Below are 21,614 nucleotides of genomic sequence, written 5' to 3'. Positions count from 1 at the left end.
TTAAAAAATATGTTTTCAATTATTGATATCAAACTAATCACAGTTGGAAAGAGCAGGTTTTCAAGCACCCAGAAAATCATATTTGATTCTCCAATACGTGCTAATAATAACTGAAAACGATGGATAAATTTTGAGGGAATGTACCATGGCAAAGAGCTACCAGTCAACAACCTGTTGACTGTGTGGTGTCGTCTGTGGTTTTTATTCGTATTGTACCAAGTAATATCTCACTACATTGCTTTGGTCCATAATGACAATGCCACAACTGGTTCAAAAATAGGAACCGCCAACCCTATCCCATCGGGGTCACACTGTAGATGTGCGATACCATCCACGGTGGTTTCTTTGTCCAGATTCCTGAGCCTGTAACTTGGTTCCTTAACTTTGGTTCCAAAGCCTTGTCATGGTATGAGCCTGATTAAAATTCCATTTGCTAAGTACCTTATCTCCAGCTGACAAACCAATTTGGATTTTAAACTTCTCAACATCGCAGTTTTTATTTTTTGAAATTTTTGAGCCACTTTCAGGGAGCTGATACTGTCAGCCAGATCATGATATTGAAGAAATATATGGAGTGTGAAAATAAGGTGGTGGGCTGGTACTAAACAAGCATCCTGTCTTTTGGGGCAATTAAATGAATGGCTGGAGCCTCGAGGATTCATGAATTTTATCAATGCATCATTTTTTTCTGTTTTTATGCCAATAACATTGTCAATCAACCATTCACTCTACCAAACCTATTATAAATGCAAAAGTTTGTGTCTGAATATGTTTGTTAGTCCTTCACAGATCTGGAAGAAATTTGAAATGCAATTAGCCTATATGCAAATTAACACACAGGCTATGTAATTTCAAAAGTGTCTAGTACAAGGTATTTATCAATTTTAAGAATATAATTTGAAATGTGGAACAATAATTACTCTAGAAAATGTTATTTACTCTTCACTTTTGTATTGAACTGTATTTGTGAAAATGCTTTTATTGTTTTTGGGACACAATGACAATGTTATTTAAATGCTGCATGACACGAGACATTGTGCTTTTACACGTAGAATGTGGTAGGCTTTTAGTGAGGCTGCATTTGATTACGATTTATGAGTGTTTCCACAGGTAACAGGCCCATATGGGAGGGTGGATGACATCGTTGCACTTGTTGTTGTTGTTGTGGTCTTCAGTCCTGAGACTGGTTTGATGCAGCTCTCCATGCTACTCTATTCTGTGCAAGCCTCTTCATGTCCCAGTACCTACTGCAGCCTACATCCTTCTGAATCTGCTTAGTGTATTCATCTCTTGGTCTCCCTCTATGATTTTTACCCTCCACGGTGACCTCCAGTACTTAATTGGTGCTCCCTTGATGCCTCAGAACATGTCCTACCAACCGATCCCTTTTTCTAGTCAAGTTGTGCCACAAACTCCTCTTCTCCCCAATTCTATTCAATACCTCCTCATTAGTTATGTGATCTACCCATCTAATCTTCAGCATTCTTCTGTAGCACCACATTTCAAAAGCTTCTATTCTCTTCTTGTCCAAACTATTTATCGTCCATGTTTCACTTCCATACATGGCTACACTCCATACAAATACTTACAAAAATGACTTCCTGACACTTAAATCAATACTCGATGTTAACAAATTTATCTTCTTCAGAAACGCTTTCCTTGCCATTGCCAGTCTACATTTTATATCCTCTCTACTTCGACCATCATCAGTTATTTTTCTCCCCAAATAGCAAAATTCCTTTACTGCTTTAAGTCATTTCCTAATCTAATTCCCTCAGCATCACCCGACTTAATTTGACTACATTCCATTATCCTCGTTTTGTTTTTGTTGATGTTCATCTTATACTCTCCTTTCAAGACTCTTGTCCATTCCGTTCAACTGCTCTTCCAAGTCCTTTGCTGTCTCAGACAGAATTACAATGTCATCGGTGAACCTCAAAGTTTTTATTTCTTCTCCATGGATTTTAATACCTACTCCGAACTTTTCTTTCGTTTCGTTTACTGCTTGCTCAATATACAGATTGAATAACATTGGGGAGAGTCTACAACCCTATCTCACTCCCTTCCCAACCACTGCTTCCCTTTCATGTCTTTCGACTCTTATAACTGCCGTCTGCTTTCTGTACAAATTGTAAATAGCCTTTCGCTCCCTGTATTTTACCCCTGCCACCTTCAGAATTTGAAAGAGAGTATTCCAGTCAACATTGTCAAAAGCTTTCTCTAAGTCTACAAATGCTAGAAGCGTAGGTTTGCCTTTCCTTAATCTTTCTTCTAAGATAAGTCGTAGGGTCAGTATTGCCTCACGTGTTCCAACATTTCTACAGAATCCAAACTGATCTTCCCCGAGGTTGGCTTCTACCAGTTTTTCCATTCATCTCTTACAAACATTAAAAAATTGCGCTCCACCAAACTCTAACTGAGCTTGAGATCTGTCAGTTTCTCTCAGCATATTTGTTGATCAAACAGCCCATGGATGTACTGCCAGTCACTTGGACACTACGTACTGGCAGTACACCTGTGTAGTCTTCGATCTAGAAACTGCTTATTTTCTTTCTTTGTCGAGTTGTATGTTCATTACTCCTTCATGTTGAAGTGGCTGGATGGATTTGAATTAACTTTGGAATGGAGATGCCTATGCCCTGAGTTAGCACATAGGCTACCTGTTATTCAAAAATTAAATAAAATGCTTTTCAAGTGGGGTGGTTAATGTGACTGCTGTTACTATGGGATGGGTAACACAAAAGAGTCATCCATGAACGTTAACTGTCAAATAAATGTACTAAGTTCAGTGTTCAAATTAGTTGTTTCTTTAACTAAAAGAGTGATTTGTGAGCGATATATATATTCTGTCGTCATCTCCCATCATTTGAAATTTGGTGGCTTTCTTTCCGATTTCATGTGGTTTGTTGGGTCGTAAGTGGTTCGTACCTCAGTACCTCCCAGACATAACTTTTGCAACATGGCACACAGATGAATAATGAGTTTTGGAATTAAAATTTCTTTATAAATAATATTTTAGCCACAGATAACACCAAGGGATGCAGATAGTCATACATAAGGGCAATGTAACAGCCACGTAACAATTCTGTCAATTGCAGACTTAGCATGACCACACTACCATTTCCTTGGTACGCAGCATGTGACATACTGTAATGGTGTAAACTGTACACAACTACACTTTGGACTGAATCAATTTCATGCGATATAACTTGTCAATATATAAACACGAGAATATGGGCAACAGAACATGGACATCAAGATGTTGAAATGTAGCCCTATGCCATGGTACATTCTCTCAAAATTTGTCTGTCATTTTCAGGTACTGTTAACATACACTGGAAAACTGAACTAAATTATCTGGATGCTTGAAAATACACACTTTCCAACTGATTAATTTGAAATCAATTATGGAAAACAAATTTTCTAAAAGTAGACTGAAGGAGATCTATTTCTGTAATTTTTACAGAAATCAAATTTAAACTGATTTTGTACAGATTCAGAAACTAGTACGCGAATGCTTTTTGTATTGGAAAAGCTTCTGTTGCTAAGTAGTTGTGTTCATGTCTATCACAACTTTAATCAATGCAATATAAAAAGCTGAAGTTTACAACTTTATTTGTAGCATGTATAGTGTTTAGGGAAAGAGATAATGTGAATTGTTCAAGAAGTAGCTACATACAAGAATGAAAACTTTCAACTTCCGCTTATTATAATTTAATTAACACCATACTGGGAGAGTGCAATTACAAATGTCTTTATTGCACCAGCTCGAAAGCCCAACAGACACTAAGATCAATGGGGGCAAAAAAATGAGGTACATAACTGATAGTTTACCCTTCAACTTTCTGTTAGCTTACTAGGACAATCATACCTCCCTCTGATATCTTTCCTCCCTTGGATATCTTTGTCACACACGGACGTCACAAATATTTATTTACACATGTAGTCCATTTGAAGAACTTACACTGATGATTTTTCTAGCAACTCTGCCTCAATTTATGTACCACTGTTAGCTGATGTTGGAAGTTAAACCCACTGTTTGGTGGGGAGTGGAGTAAAACACATTTTTTTGGAATGAGACTTATTTTGAAGCTTTAATAGAAAACAGTATCGAGTATACCTTACTTTCACCTTTTCACGAAAATCATAATATTTTTGACAAATCTGTAGATTACTGGAAAATAGTAGGCGAATGAAATTTTCTATTTCACATGTTTGTGGTTCCAGGCTATTGTGTGTCAAGCTACATGTTTGGCATGCATTTACTTTACGAGGTATAAGAATCTGAAATTTACATTTTTTGTGCCGCAATTTTCATGCCCAACTTTGATTTAAATTATGTAGCATTGTTACCCCATACTTAATAACCAAGTACTCTTTTTTGTGTTTACAAGCATGTTATTTTTAATGGACCCAGTTTGGAAAGTTTTACGTAACAGTTTTCTGGAAACTCAGGTCGAAAATAGCACATTTCTGACCTTTTAACAAAATCTTCAACTTTAAACCTAATTTATTCAGTATTGGGGTACATACATGAAACTTTATATTTGAGAACCTTGTGTTGTTAGGTTACTACAGTAAAGTCTCATGTTTGTCATACCTTTGGCCCCTCAGATATAAGAAGGCAAACTTTGAAATTTTTTCAGGTGCAGATTTATCTGGGAAGTTTTGCCTGAAATTTTCTGGCAAGATATGGCTTGTAAAATTGTTTTTGTGTTATTCTTAAGAGAATGCATAAAGTTGCACAACATTGCCAAATTTAATTTCTTTCAAAAACCATTGCCTGAGGTATAAAAGCTCAAAGTTGCCAAAATTCACACTCACTCTGTGCAAAGTCATGCCTAGAGTCAAACAAGTGACTGCATCTCAGCCAATATTGCTCCTATGAACATTAAACTTTACCCATGTTCATCAGGGACACATGAGATTGTACACATAAAGTTTAAATGAAATCCACGACGGTTGAGCAGGGAGGTGTAGGTGTCCCCAGACCATTCCACTGATGTTGATCACCATTCTTAATGTTGGATGATAAGGCTTAAGCATCCATCAGGACAACTGGCAATGCTTGAGGAACCCATCAGCACAGTAATATATAAAAATTGATGCTACACAAGAAGCAGACTGGATTTTGTGGACTCTATTGAAACATTACAGAGCTCGTGATACACACAGTCATCGTTGCTCTACTGGAAATTGCAACTGAACAAAGGGCAGACTGAGCATTACTACAGACCACAGAGGCTAAAAGTAATATTCAGATTAATAGATGAAATACTGTACAAAATTAACTATGACCCAACTGGGCGGAATGGTTGCTCATCATGACTGCTCACTTATGGCCAGGTATACTGAAGAAGTTTCTTGACATTCTGACATCAGGTCACCTGTGGTTTGCAAAGGCCTTTGATAAAAACAGAAGAAAGTATCATAGGCCAGATCTCCACCGATCTGTTGGACAATATATACACCAGCGTCCCAACAATGGAAGTATATGCCTCAGCTCCTTTCAAGTAACACGATACCAAATACACCTGTTTTTACTTCACTTTACACATCAGAATTGCCTTTTTGGGCAGGTCTGCAATGTCAACAAATGGATAATATTGCAAACTAACTGCTACACCCACTATGCGATCACCACGGTGATACAAGACTACCAAAGTTCCAAAAATTGCCAAATTTCTTGTGCATGACATAATTTTGAAGCATGGAGCACCCTGTGTAATGCTACGCTGATCATAGAAGTGTGTTTCGTTCAAGACTGATCTAAGAAGTAATTTCGTGACAACACTGTCCTCAGGATGACAACTGCTTGCCATCCTCTGAAACATGGCCTCAAGAAACATTTTTAATACGACTTTGGCAAATATACTAATGTCTAACAGAGGACCTGATAGATGATACTGCCTGTCACAACAATCAAATAATGTACAGTAAAGGATGACATTAAAGGTTTCATCTTATTTTTCATGATCCACAAATGAGAGGTAGAAACATCAATGGGTACCTTGTTAACATTTCAGGTTGATGATTACAGCAAACAGCTCTTTACCACACCTCAAGAAGCAAGACAGCTGGGATGCATATAGTGCCATGTGTGGCACTATTTCGACTTAACCACTTCCTGTACTTTACTGCTGGTAAGTATTGCTTGTCTCTCTGGTTTGGGAGTGTGTATCTGGCCACACACTTTGTACACTGAGAGGAGCCACGAGGACAGAGGCAGTTGCTTGGTTGCCAGGCCATAAGTTTACAGCAGGCTTGTTGATATATGGCTGCCCGAGTGGACGGAGTTATTGTGGACATGGGGAGATGAGCAGTCTTGAGGCACTGCAACTTGTGATTTATGTATTTGCTGAGAGTGTGTCTATGTTCCATGTACATCAGGCACACAGAGTTGTAGTGTAGCCACAATATGTGCATACTGTATTTACCTGATTATAAGATGATGTGATTTTCACATCTGTCAACACCTGCTTTCTTTGGGATTGGAATTACTATATTGTTCTTGAAGTCTGAGGGTATTTCACCTGTCTCATACATCTTGCTCACCAGATGGTAGAGTTTTGTCAGGACTGGCCTTGGGAGAGCCAGTCCTGACAAAACTCTACCATCTGGTGAGCAAGGCGTATGAGACAGGTGAAATACCCTCAGACTTCAAGAACAATATAATAATTCCAATCCCAAAGAAAGCAGGTGTTTACAGATGTGAAAATTACCCAACTATCAGTTTAATAAGTCACGGCTGCAAAACACTAACACGAATTCTTTACAGATGAATGGAAAAACTGGTAGAAGCCGACCTTGGGGAATATCAGTTTGGATTCCGTAGAAATATTGGAACACGAGAGGCAATACTGACCTTACGACTTATTTTAGAAGAAAGATTAAGGAAAGGCAAACTTACATTTCTAGCATTTGTAGACTTAGAGAAAGCTTTTGACAATGTTGACTGGAATGCTCTCTTTCAAATTCTAAAAGTGGCGGGGGTAAAATACAGGGAGCGAAAGGCTATTTACATTTGTACAGAAACCAGATGGCAGTTATAAGAGTCGAGGGACATGAAAGGGAAGCAGTTGTTGGGAAGGGAAGGAGACAGGGTTGTAGACTCTCCCCGATGTTATTCAATCTGTATATTGAGCAAGCAGTAAAGGAAACAGAAGAAAAATTCGGAGTAGGTATTAAAATGCATGGAGAAGAAATAAAAACTTCGAGGTTCGCCGATGACATTGTAATTCTGTCAGAGACAGCAAAGGACTTGGAAGAGCAGTTGAACGGAATGGACAGTGACTTGAAAGGAGGATATAAGATGAACATCAACAAAAGCAAAACGAGGATAATGGAATGTAGTCGAATTAAGTCGGGTGATGCTGCGGGAATTAGATTAGGAAATGAGACACTTAAAGTAGTAAATGAGTTTTGCTATTCGGGGAGCAAAATAACTGATGATGGTTGAAGTAGAGAAGATATAAAATGTAGACTGGCAATGGCAAGGAAAGCGTTTCTGAAGAAGAGAAATTTGTTAACATCGAGTATAGATTTAAGTATCAGGAAGTCGTTTCTGAAAGTATTTGTATGGAGTGTAGCCATGTATGGAAGTGAAACATGAACGATAAATAGTTTGGACAAGAAGAGAATAGAAGCTTTCGAAATGTGGTGCCACAGAAGAATGCTGAAGATTAGATGGGTAGATCACATAACTAATGAGGAGGTATTGAACAGAATTGGGGAGAAGAGCAGTTTGTGGCACAACTTGACGAGAAGAAGGGACCGGTTCGTAGGACATGTTCTGAGGCATCAAGGGATCACCAATTTAGCACTGGAGGGCAGCGTGGAGGGTAAAAATCGTAGAGGGAGACCAAGAGATGAATACACCAAGCAGATTCAGAAGGATGTAGGTTGTAGTAGGTACTGGGAGATGATGAAACTTTTGCACAGGATAGGGTAGCATGGAGAGCTGCATCAAACCAGTCTCAGGACTGAAGACCACCACCACCACCACCACCACCACCACCACCACCAACAACAACAACAACAACAACATGAGGTTTTTTCCCAAATTCAGTGTTCAAAACATACTGAGTCATCTTATATTTGCAAATTAAACTATTTGTGCTGAGATTAATATTTTTACATTGTTTAATGGAGATGGAGTATACAGGGGTAATTTTACATTGACATTACAAGCTTTGGCAACTGAGATGAGGTGTAGATTTATTTTGAAGAATTCGGAAGGGCAGGGCTGGCAAATGATATTCATGTTCAAAGAAACTAAAAATTGCCAAATATGCTGAAGTGCTCGTTACAAATAATGTGACATTTGACTTGCACAGCATTTAGTGCATGGGATACACGAGAAACTATGAACTAGCCAATATAACAATCTATTTTGCTCTGCCAAAAATTTCACAATTTTGTGAAACACATGAGGAAATAGCACTAAATTCTATCACATTACAGACTCCTGCTGTATTTGAACAGGTCTGTAACAAAAGTTCTCACACATGTATGAATACTGTGTAGGTACTTCAATGCAGCTTTTTAAGTAAAGGTAACATTCAAAAAACATTAACTGATTCTGAACTGAGTACAATATTTTATTTGATAGTGAAAGACTGTAATGATTTACTAAGTGGGTCGCAAATGAGAACATGATGGTAACATTGAGACATCTGAAACAAGAAGGAAAATAAATCCTGAATGAAAAGTCTAACAAATGAAATAATTTGTAGTAAAATGTCTGCAATTGTTGTCACAAGAATAAATTACAGCAGCAAGACTCACCGTAGCGATAGTACCAACGTATGTCAGTAGATCACTGGATGAGCAAAATTTTGAGAATTGGCCTGACTCATGATTGCAGTCTTATTTATATATTAGTTGCTGTTGTACATATGGCTTGCACCCCAGAAGGGTTGGAGGGGGAACAGTTATGTCAACTTGGCTAAGAACTAGTTGAGTGTGGGGAGGGGAGTAGTGAACATGCAGCAATTTACATCATGTTCTAAATCGTGGGAATCTATACTGCGTACTATGGCTTTTTAGGAACATCTACCACATTTAAAAAAAAAATTTTGCCTGAATCCATTTTGGCGCAAAATTTGAATTTTGTTTAAATTTTATATTGTGTGTGTGTTTGTTCTGTATGCTTCTTAACTGTTTGTGTTGTCTTTTGCATGGTGTTCCTTTTGTGTGTAAATGGTGAGTCTTTGCACATTGTAGTGTATCCATTTTTCACACACACACACACACACACACACACACACACACACACCAAGATGAATGTAAACAAAATTCAAATTTGGTGCCAAACTGTCTGGTGAACAAATGAACACCGACTGGGCTGGGACACACAACAACCACAATTACACTGCATTTTGGTGAAGTGCAAGGTGTTTTTATGATCTTATTTGTGAAAATACGTGTTATATTTACATGTGCATCACAACACCTGACCACGAAGCTGAGAATAAAAGGGTTTGTCACACAAAAACTTAAGTAAGCACGAATATAAGCACGAAATATTGCAACAAATTAAATTACATTTTAGATGATAGGTTAACTCCCAACAAAATTTCTCATCAACATCGTTTGGTTGCAGATGACAAGCTACCTGTAATAAATGATACACAAGTGGTCCGGAAAAATCCTGCACGCCAAGTGTAAAGGTATTAACAAAAGGAAACTAACTATTGTTTGAACTAATATCCACATAATTTTGTAATCATTTAATAAAAATGTTCACATAACAGAATAAATAAACGGAAACCCACTGATGATAGCACAGTGGTGCTGAAACATGTTTGGGTACTTGGAAAAAACGGTGTTTTGCATAACTGGCAGACCTGACATCCTACAATTTTAACTGCAAACATAGCAGACACAAGTAGTTGCAAATCCAAATTATGAATAAATAAAACGCACTGTAATTTTGATTATCCAAGATATGTTTTTATATTATGTTATATTTACATATTATTTATATATTTATATTACATTATATTTCTCAAGAGGCCTTGTGAAAAGAAAGTAATCATCTTATAATCAGGGTTTTCTTATAACTCGGATAAATACAGTAATTGATCATGGCAAGCAAACCTGATGGATACTACAACTACCATTACCCTACAATTACCTACGTACAGTGTATCAACAGATTGTGTAAACAATTGACTGAACTGAACTGGAGGCCCACAGTGGCTTGTGTGTGCTGCATAATTTTACAGGCATTGAATGAATATATGTTGTTAGTAAACAGTTAGCTAGCTAGATTTTGTATGCTATGATTAGTGCTGCTGTTGTACTGGTTGGCTGTAACTACAGCAGCTCCTATTACTAATAGAGGCCATGTCTGTTTTCTGGTTCTAATACTGAGCAGTTTCAGGTTAGTTTTTGAGCTATTTCTTGTGTGTTGTATGTATCGGTGGACTGAGGTTCGAGTATAAAGGTGTATGTAACATCAGTATTCAGGTGGGAAACACCCAGGCTCCTGCAAAAGGGAAGCTTCATTCTTAATTATTCTTAATTGAATTTATCTTTTTACTTTACTTAATTGGTTTTAAATATATGCATAGTAAATTTTTGATCCATATGGACTCAGTTTAGTCCTGAACTTGCTTACACTGTCTTCTTGTTCTATATGATACCATAATGAACATGAAGCTAAATTAAAATAGATGTCTTTTCATTCCTGTTTTATTGCTTTTGAAGTAATATTTAATCCGGGAAACATACTATTTAGTTTGAATCATTTTAATAAATGTAAGATACTGTTCAGAAAAAAGGTCATATTTATAGTTCTATGATGCTACTTACTTATGTTATCAATAAACACATAAACATCATAGGCCTACGGTCAACCTGAACTCGATCAATCGTTCCACCCCTTTATCCTAAGGGCTCTACTTCACATACCAATATGAACCTTGGTTTCCCAGGATACAGACCATATGCATTATAGCACCAAACGTAAGACATGTAAGTTACAATCCAGATGACACAGTATGTAATTTTATAGCTGTATGGAAGGTTAGAATATCAGAAAGGCTATACAAAGACTACTAAACTATTACATACCAACATGTCAACACAGCTCTTGAGTATAACAAAAATGACAACAGTTGTATGTGAATATCAAAAGTCTTATCCCTCCATTTGTAACTGCCCACAAATCTTCAAACAGACCCTTGTAGGTACATGTGGGATGTGTTGAAACAACATTAACAACTGTCTGTTGTCCAGCACCACAGCTACAAGACTGTGCTGAAGATCTGCAGTACTTGTGAATAGTGTCTGCACATCTTCCACAACCTGTTCAGATTCAATTCAGAGTAATCGAAATTGCCTGAGGCTGGTCAAACACAGGGGGTTTCTCCTTGATGCAGGTAGTTTAAGGCATTGTGCGGGTCAGCTTTGTTTGCAGCAGTATTTCCATTCATCTATTACATTGAATTCAACTTCAGCAAGAATCTTGGCTCTGATAAGAGTGGGGTGTCGAGTGGGGTGTCTTGATCCTAATCTTTTTGGCTCCACAGGGAGTACACCATTCAATACTGGAAGGTCAGTGTTATTGACAATCTTCCAATATTCATGTAGTAGTGCACTCTTCTGTCTGATATCAGGAGGTGGAACGTGACTTGAGGTACGTTACAAATATTGGCAGCAAATCAGACTGACCCACTAACAATGTGTATGGATTCATTAATTAGCACATCTGTTTTTCTCAGATATGGACAATTAAGGAAGATATATCATCCCGAGTGATGTACTCATAAGAGTGTCTGCAGACAATCCCCAAATAGTTCCACAGATGTTATGAGGAATGATATTCTGCTTCTGAGCTTAGCGTATGTTTGGATTGAGTGCTCCTTAAAAGAAAGTTTCCTGTCTAACATGATATCGAGGTATTTTGGATACATGTTATGAAGAAGCTTGTCTCCCTCAAAACAGATGTCAAGTGCTCTGTGTACCCATCTACTGGACAGATGAAAACATGCAACTTCTGTTTTCTATGAGTTAGTCTGTGATCTCCATTAATGGAAGTATTGGCTTAAGATGTCTAGATCAGAAGTTAGGATTTCTTGAGTTGTTTCAATGTGTGACTATTTCTCGATCATCCACAAAGTGTGACCAATCATCCGTGAAGTGTAGATCAACAATATGGGTTTCCAGCACACGGAACAAGATCACCTGCCTGATAGGCACTGTGCCTCAGTGGAAGTAACTACATTTGAATGTCCCAGAGATCATGATACTGTGACAACACAAGCAGAGTGCAAAGATTCACCCAAGTTCACTGACAGGTTCCAGATCCAGAACCAGGAAACTATAGCCCACTGCATTTTAATGAGAAAAGGGAGCAATGTCATGTGCTGTGCATTATCTGCTATGGTGTAGCAGTTAATGACACTAGTCAGTGATCTGAGAGCCACAAGTTCAAATTCCGTCTCCTGCAATTATTTATCTTTAACATCTGTGAATGCTGGAAGATTCTGGGACTTATTTACGTAATTTCATCATTTGCTAGAACATTCTATGTATGAATAAATAGGAGCGCAACACTGCTGAGGCAGACAGTTCAGATCAGTGTGAACTTTCGTGTGTGCACTCCGACAGTCATGCTTTCATTGTAAAGTGTTAGCTCAAGATGATGACACTGCTCTTTTAGCTGGTTCTATGTTTCAGATGACATGTGAAATTATCATTATTTTATTACAATAAAGAAGATGGCTGAGGTAAGTGGAGAGTGTCCAATTGATAGCCGTTTTAAGACAGATACACCAAAGAAAGAAAATATCATCACAATCATTATTCATTTCATCTCTTATTTGCTCCAACTTTTTTAAATGCATATTTTTGAAGTAATTGTATTAATACTCGTAATACCTGTCTTACTACCTGTAGGGCTGGCAGCACTTCATGAAATCTGTACTTATTATAAACTGAAGTCCCTCACCAAGTTTTTCTGTGTGTATGTGAATGTTTATCTCAAGAACTACCATAGGAATTTTGATACTTTCTCATTAATACACAGACTGGTTCATGAGGAAGGTTCGTGTATACATTTTATTACTGCTACATCAGACAAATTGTTTGCTGTAGATATTTAATGTGATCTACGATAAGCTGGGGCCAACAGCCTTGCCACAGTGGTAACACCGGTTCCCGTCAGATCACCGATGTTAAGCATTATCAGGCTGGGCTAGTACTCGGATGGGTGACCATCCGGTCTGCTGAGCACTGTTGGGAAGTAGGGTGCACTCAGCCCTTGTGAGGCAAACTGCGAGGCTATCTGATGGAGAAGTAGTTGCTCCAGTCTCGTAAACTGACATAAGGCCAGGAGAGCGGTGTGCTGATGATGTGCCCCTCCATATCCGTATCCAGTGACACCTTCGGGCTGAGGGTGTCACGGTGACCACTCAGTATTGTTGAGCCTTCGTGGCCTGTTTGGGTGGAGTTTAGTTGTTTTTTTATGAGAAGCTGAGGAGGGTTGCTTGTAACATACATTCATGTGAAGCATGTAAGATTACTGTTCTTACACCTCATTCAAATGTGGAAATGTGCATATGAGCTTAGCAAGCAATAGTGTTGGTGAGTTTTGAGATTAAGTAAAAATTTGACATTGAGATGATTCATTCACAGACGATAAGTCAGTCTTGCAAAATGATTCTACATTTAATTAAATTGCTGATCAGATAGCTCAGTTAAAAGCAGAATGATATAATATTCAGTGAAGTTAGATTATAGTGGAGAAAGCTAACAGTAAAAATAAATATGTGCTGTAAGGGGAGTCAAATGAAATGCAAACAGATAGAAAAAAGCAGGTAAACTGTTCATTATTTAAAAAGTAATCACAATAACTGTTAATACATTTATTCCACTGTGAGACCAGATGGTCAATATATTTACGGAAAAATGTTCGCCATTGCCTATGGATCATGATTTTACCCAAGTGTCCACTCTTAGTTCAAAGCAAATCAACGCCCAAGAATGTCTTTCTTTAAACCCTGAAAAATACAGAAATTGTATGGGAAAAGATAGAGACTGTATGGAGAATACGTAAGGGCTTCCAGCGAAACTTCTGTAGTGCAGTCAAAATAATGTTGGCAACATGTCGGACCACTTGCATTTTCCGAATATGAAGACGTAACTGAAACAAAATCTGCAGACTCGGATGTGGATTGTGAAGGTAGTGATGAGGAAAATAATGGAGGGCACGAAAGTGATGAAAATTATTATTCTGTTGAGTATAAAAGACATTGTAAAAATAGTATTCTTAATAGGGTGTACAATAATAACCGCTACATCACTATAGGAGGCTATTTTATTTAACAGACAATCAGTTTCAGTCATGTGCCTATCTTGAGGTGGTTTATATTCATGTACATGTTTCCCTCCTCAGTGTTGGAGATCACTGCTTACATCAAAAACAAATATGATGGTGACTACATAGACATGAACGATACATTTGATAGTGGCTAAGCAACATGTGTTGTAAAATATTACAGTACTTACTTACAGCTTATGTCTCTGTATCATTTTCCCATTACATTTATCACACTTTTTTACAAAAATATTTTGTTTCTTCCACCTTAACTGTATGTTAGACATCATGCTAATTATTGGTTCTTCCATATTATTCCTTTGATAAAGTGTGGCACTTTAGATGTTAGTAATATTATTCTTAATAATAGTAATAACATACTTATTTTTTATTTGAGGTACTAATGGAACAATACTGACCCCTAATATGCTGACCTAACTGCCTGGAGTAATTACAAATGCTAAAAATATAACTGTATTTGACAGTGGGAGCCTTTTCATGAGTGATGATATGCTAATTGTGGCAAATAACAACAGGCACACAGCTTATTTCAATGGCTGGAGACACCAGTCGTGTGAGGTGTACTTGCTTCTTTTTAATCTGTTTCCCTTTCTGAAGAAGACTCTGCCAAAAAGTTCAGTGTGTAACAGTAGTTTCTTTGTGCTTGGCTGCAACTAAATGTGTCATCTTTATAATGAAAGTCTTTTTTGACTTCTTATTCCTTGCTGGTGTATTTCATGGAGGATGGCAGAATTTTCATGACTTCTGGACTGATGATGAGCTTGGTGTCAATGTTTTCAGAATGACTATGCCCGAAAAACATTTCTGATTCCTAAGAAACACATTTACTATGACGATGCACCTTGTGACAAGAATAGTGAAAATTGATATGTAGGCTACCATAAAGATATGTCTGCCATATTTGTTGGTAATGCAAGTGTGGATTTTGTTAGTTCATACCATTCAAACAGCTAAATATGGAATAAAAATGTTCTGACTGGAGTCGATGTACTTGATTCTGTGCAACCTACACTGTAGCTAGGTCAACAAAGAAATGGCATAAGGTGAGTTTTTTCTGCATATGCTAATTGTTGCAGGCACCAATTCATGAGTAATTTTATTTGCTAACAAGAATATATACGCTGCCTCAAAGCTTTGGTTCTGAGTCTGCCAGAAGATCAGCTCAAAAGAAGAACAACAATTACAAAACTAGCACATGACATGAAGTCAATGCTGGTAAAATGCAAACCCAAAGGGCCATGGCATAAAAAAAATAAATTTTCTTTGGAACCAAAGAACACAAAAGAAAAATATGCCCAGTCATGTTGCAAGGGCACAATAAAGACTTGCACCAGCAAGTATGCATGTGAGAAATGTGGAACTGGTACACATCTTTGTTTGCAAAAGAATGAAAAAGCAGTTTGTGAAAAATGTCCATCCATAGACAACAATCAGACACCAAGATGCACTCTGATTAGTTCAATAATTTACTTGAATTTGTAATTAACATTTTAATGCTTAAGTATATTAAATAAGCTAAATATTAGTAAGCTAAATATTGAGATAATTTTAAAATCTAATAGGTTTTATATTGAACTCTGTATAAGCCAATCTATACAAACAAAGAGACCAGTAACCTTAAAAACCACTCAAACACAAAAATCACTTCATGTATCCAGGAGATTCCTCCCTACAACCGGCCGTCATAAAAGGTAAAGCTCCTAATGCAAGGTTAGCAATTAATTTTCTTATAATTTAGGTGCAAACTACATATTGTGTGCAGTAGTAAGTTTCAGGATCAGGTGCAACGAGTTCTCAATAATGTTAGTAATTAAAACCAAAGTAGTCACAACAGTTTTTCCAATGAACGGGGCTGTACAGTAATTTCTCTCAGATAATTGTGACAAGTGCAATACAAAACTTGATGGCACTGTACTTCAGACACAAGTAATTTGCCTGACACCAAATGCCGGAAATAAGAGAATAAATCCTAGTTACCCACATTTACCCTGCATGGCACAAATATGATGATAAAGCTCATCCTGAAACAAACCTAAGTTTCATGCTACTTTATTTTTCAGTTGAGCAACAATAATAGCAGAAATTTTAACCGATTTTCCTGTTACCTGCAACCTCTTCATTTCACATATTAATTTTTTATTTGTAGTAAATATAATATCACAAAATCTAATCCGATGAATGTATTAAATATAATCACATTCTACAATTATGATTTCTGGATTATTCATTCTGTCAGACTAATGTGAGAGTCAACTTGGTTAAAGAACGTGCTGCAAGACTGAAGATACCATAGATCAAATGCAAACAGATGCAGTACCACTCTAATATAAAGAGAAAGCCTTAAATCATGTCATAAAGTATCATTTGTGACTGGTTAGGTATTACGTTTTATGCTTTCTAATACAGGATTGGGATCTTTCATTCATATTTTTTCTCCCCTGATAAATTATAATGCAAAACTGCTTGAAACACTGACTTATGTGCATGTAAATGACATTTTCTATATTTGTTCAGCCAGTAAGGAATGACTGCTGCTGCCTATGACGATCAAATGGAGAACTCAAACAATTCAAAGCACTAATCACAGAATGAGATGGAAACATACAACTCAAACATTGCAAATATCTCCAACTGATTCCAAATTTTATTGAAAAAATCCAATTTCTTTACACTTGTGCAGCAATTTAATGGAGAAACAAATCAGTATATATGACCTGCAGATGAAGTCAGGGAAACATATTCTTGTATCCAGTCAACTAAATATTATCTATTGTAATAAAAATAACTGCTTCTCACCAGATGGTTCAGACAATCGGTGATGACTTTCAGGAAGTGACTTGTCAGTGGCTGCTGTTATACAGGCCATGTCCAGTTGCAGTGTATCAAGGACGCTGCTTGCAGTTGCCAATGGTTGTCTACCTGATCGACAACTGTTAATAACACTCATGTTGCCCCCATTGCGCCTGGAAAAGCTAGCAGCACCACTGCTGCTGCCACCTGAGACACAAATAAAAAACATCACTAAAGATAGGAACATGACTTTCCATTTCACACGAATCAGTTTAACAGCATTTCACACAAATCAGTTTAACAGCTGTTAAAATCAACTACACAAAAAAATGTTTTTTACATATGATGATGACTACTACACTTCTCATTCTTGCAAAAATATATTGTCATATAAAAGTGCATTATATATGAAAGATATCTAAAATGTGGTTATTAATGCAATTAGAGGAGGAGGAGGAGGAGGAGGAGGAGGAGGAGAAATCTGCCCAAACTCTTTGCCTTTACAAATGTCTGCTTGTGTCTGTGTATGTGTGGATGGATATCTGTGTGTGTGTGTGTGTGTGTGTGTGTGTGTGTGTGTGTGTGTGTGTGTGTGTGTGTGTGTGTGTGTGTGTGCGCGCGCGCGAGCGAGCGAGCGAGCGAGCGAGAGTGTATACCTGTCCTTTTTCACCCTAAGGTACGTCTTTCCGCTCCCGGGATTGGAATGACTCCTTACCCTCTCCCTTAAAACCCACGTCCTTTCGTCTTTCCCTCTCCTTCCCTCTTTCCTGAAGAAGCAACCGTTGGTTGCGAAAGCTTGAATTTTGTGTGTATGTTTGTGTTTGTTTGTGTGCCTATCAACATGCCAGTGCTTTTGTTTGGTGAGTCACATCACCTTTGTTTTTAGATGTATTGTACTTTCTGATACGCTAGTAATAACAGTTTCATACAATAACGTTTTTACAAAAGATTTCTCAGCAGTCTGACTGCCTTTGAATGCCACATGCACAAGAGCTCTCCAGAGGCCATTTGCCTGGTGCCAGTAGCGGCTACTGCTACAATGCTGTGCTCTCTCGCCCCGTGTCTTACGTGTTCGCCACCGCTCATCACTTTGGAGAGTATAGCTCGATAGCAATGGAGGCAGACGACCCGTTTTTACGTGCTGATTATTGTATTACATTAATATGCCAAGACACGAGTATGGCTAAAAAAATCTAATTAGGTATCCCAATATGCTGTTTAATACTGTTATTAATGCTTTATGGCTCATTTCTTTTCCTTTGGAAGTGACATCTTGTGCAGTGTTTTCATTAGGAATTTGTATGTTCTCATCAAGCCACTGCGTTGAAATCAGTTTTACTGTTGTTGTTTGATTTCTTACAGTAAACATATGCACTGAATTGCATGAATACGTTGCAGTGCATGTTCTATAGCAATGCTGGCAAACTGCATATTCTGAGGTCCATGTATGGATTCATGGAGAACGTAACACTGATCAGAAACAATATTTACGATATTGAATTTGATTTTAACCACGAAAATTGATCATTTCTGAAGCTACCCACAGTGGAAGGAAGTAGATAACACCATTGTCAGCAAATGTCTACAGGGGTCCCTAATTGCTATTACACAGATTTACCACAAAGGAACTATATTCACTTCATAACTATTCTTCTGACATATGGGTGGTAAGTGATAAACAAAACCAAACTTGTCTCATCAGTAGTCAAGCCGATGTTCTTCAGACACATCTATACAGTGAAGAAGCTTTGTGTTCACAAGGCAGACATCTATGACCATTAATACAGTTTACTGTGTTGAGTTTGTGATAAGACTTAGTGCACAAAGATTTTCTTCCAATTCTGTTAAAGAATCTCTTCAACAATTTTCAGCAACATTAAATAAAACGGAGAATAAGAACCTAAAGTGCACTGCTCTGCACTGTAATAGTAATAATAGTAATGAGAACTCACGCTGCCCTTGCATCAGAAGCATCTGTGAAACTAATGAGCTAACGAGACACTGATGGCAACTGGTCTCTCTGATTTCCATAATGCAATGTTGAAGATACGAATGGTTGTTACTTAAGTGAAGTAGGGCATTTCCAGATTCCAAAAATTAAATTTTCTTTCTCGCTGTCTCACCTCACATGAGGATTTTGTAGCATAAGTCAGCGAAATGGAAAAGGAAAGCCAAGTGACTTCAGCTGAACACTTCATGACCACATGCACAAATTAATGCACTGTAACAGGGTTGCCAAATACGAGTATTGCAAGCATGCTGACAAGTCTTTGCTGTGCAAAGGGGTGACAATGTAGTGATATGCTTGTCATGTTCGTCACATACAGGCTCTCACAGGGGAGATGTGAGGATGTGAGTGCATTTGCTTTTTATGCAGCATTATCATCTAATACCTATTAATGATGCGTTTCAGGCTATCTATATTTGAGGCATTCAATTAGTTTTAACATAGAATTACTCATTTTTTATGCTTTCCAGAATGGAAGGGGGTTGTTGACACCAGTGTTAGATATTTTCAGCACAGTGATAGCAAAGGTAGTGATATTTGTTTCCAATATAACTTCCAATCATGATTTCAATTTCTCCAAAATACAAATGAATAAAACACTTACTTTGATAGTTTGCAATGAAAACTTATTTCAGTGAAATACAAAGAAACAGCAAATCAATCTTCCATTGGAAGATATCCAACATTTTATACCCTAAAACTGAATGTGCTGGTTTGTGCTACATACAGACAGAATTTCTTGACTCCCATGAGAATGCAGAAGTACACTGGTGGGGATGTAAGCAAGAAGGAATACAGTTAACTAATTATTCGATGTCACAGAGTAATCAATTCATTTGAGTATTCAGCACAGAAGAAACTGAAAATTATGTTCATTAACACAAAAATTACAATGTATATGAGGGCAATGTGCAATTCTATGCTTTCAAGCCTTTTTCACCTTCAAATATATACATATTGCATTACAAACTAGCTTGTTCATTGTTTTAATAATGTTTCCTTCTTGTTTGGTCACTAAACGATGAAAAGAATCCATGTCACTTATGGATCCTTCAAATCTTCCCCGTGTCTCTTTTTATGTGTTGTTGCTTGGTACTCTATGCCTGCTCCCATGAGGTATTGGATCGAGCTTGCCAGATGCTTACAAACTATATTCAAAATCTAATGTCACAAGTGAGACATGCACTTTATTATCTCGAATTTCCATGTAACAAGGGACATTCAATAAGTAATGCAACATTTTTCCCCCTTGAAAGCAGGTTGGTTTTATTTCAGGATTCCAATACATCATATTATTCCCCACTCTTTTGGCTACAAAACCTTATTTTTCAACATAATCTCCATTCAATACAACGCAACTCTCACTTGGTGGGAGAAGTAAGGGAGGGGCTCCATCATGAACGGCTGCCCAGTCAGGACTGAGCTTCGCAGCAGGCTCATGTTGCTGGGATCTGAAGGGAGGGGGCAGAACGGTGGGGGCGCAATTGGCAGCTACACATCAGTGTTGCCGTGTGTTGCATAAAAACATTCCTCACACCTTCAGTTCCCTTAGACACCTTACTTTATGGACACATCTTGTAAGAGTTGTGCTGAAGGGTTCAAATCACTTCTAATGAGAATGGTGCACACAGCAGTCGCATTCATGCACAGAAAGGCAGAAGTTTTGAAACCTAGCGAACAGAAATGAAATGTATGGAAATTATGAAAGGCAACATGGAAAAGATACAATTATGCCAAGTTTGTAATGTTACTGTGCAGAAATACCAATGTTTGGTAAATTGGCAGATCTTAAAAAAAGTGTGTGTTAAATTCATTCCATAAACTAGGCAAAAAGCAATCCTAAGATTTTTATTTAGGAGGCATCATTAGTATCAATCTAGTTCAACAGACAAGAAAGAAGAATGGGTAAGTTCAGCCCAAGGCTTTCTCAGTTTCAAATTCAAATCTCACTGGTGATAAACAATGTGTTTCTAAAAAGGCATTTCGATCACTTCACAGCATACAGTACTGTGATTATAGATTGTATTTTTTCATGGCATTAGTTTTTAAACATCTGTTTTTCGGCAAGAAAGACATAGCTTGTAATGGTCTCAGGTGGCTATTTGCTTTTATTAATAACTTTCATATTATTGGTTTGATGTATAGGGAGTAATAGTAATAATAATAATAATAATAATAATAACGATGATGATGAAAATAATAATGATAATGAAAATAATAATAATAATAATAATAATAATAATAATAATAATAATAATATTTATCCAGTAAAATTTACAAAAATCTCACTTTGTTTAGGAAATGATGAAGAGAGAGCATGTAAAATTTTAATTCATTGCTTCCGCTTACATCATTATTGTAGATAAAGGTGATAATACGAGGGCCGTTCAGAAAGTAACCTCCGGTTGATTTAAAAAAAATACACCAAGTTAAATAAAAACATTTTAATATATACATCTTACAACTACA

General features: G+C 37.3%; 1 protein-coding gene across 2 annotated transcripts in view; it reads right to left on the bottom strand.

Moving 5' to 3' along the window:
• The window catches only part of LOC124715343 (E3 ubiquitin-protein ligase TRIM37-like), a 291,007-nt gene that overhangs the window by 53,333 nt on the left and 216,060 nt on the right, over positions 1 to 21,614 (bottom strand). For both annotated transcript variants that reach the window (XM_047243092.1, XM_047243093.1), the window contains exon 13: positions 17,144 to 17,344. In XM_047243092.1, coding sequence (XP_047099048.1) covers positions 17,144 to 17,344 — 201 coding nt within the window. The remainder of the gene's footprint in view (positions 1 to 17,143; positions 17,345 to 21,614) is intronic.

This window comes from Schistocerca piceifrons, chromosome 1 (genome assembly GCF_021461385.2).
Source record: "Schistocerca piceifrons isolate TAMUIC-IGC-003096 chromosome 1, iqSchPice1.1, whole genome shotgun sequence".
Lineage (NCBI taxonomy): Eukaryota > Metazoa > Arthropoda > Insecta > Orthoptera > Acrididae > Schistocerca > Schistocerca piceifrons.
Note: the sequence above shows the minus strand (reverse complement) of the source record. Positions and strands in the feature narration are given on the sequence as shown.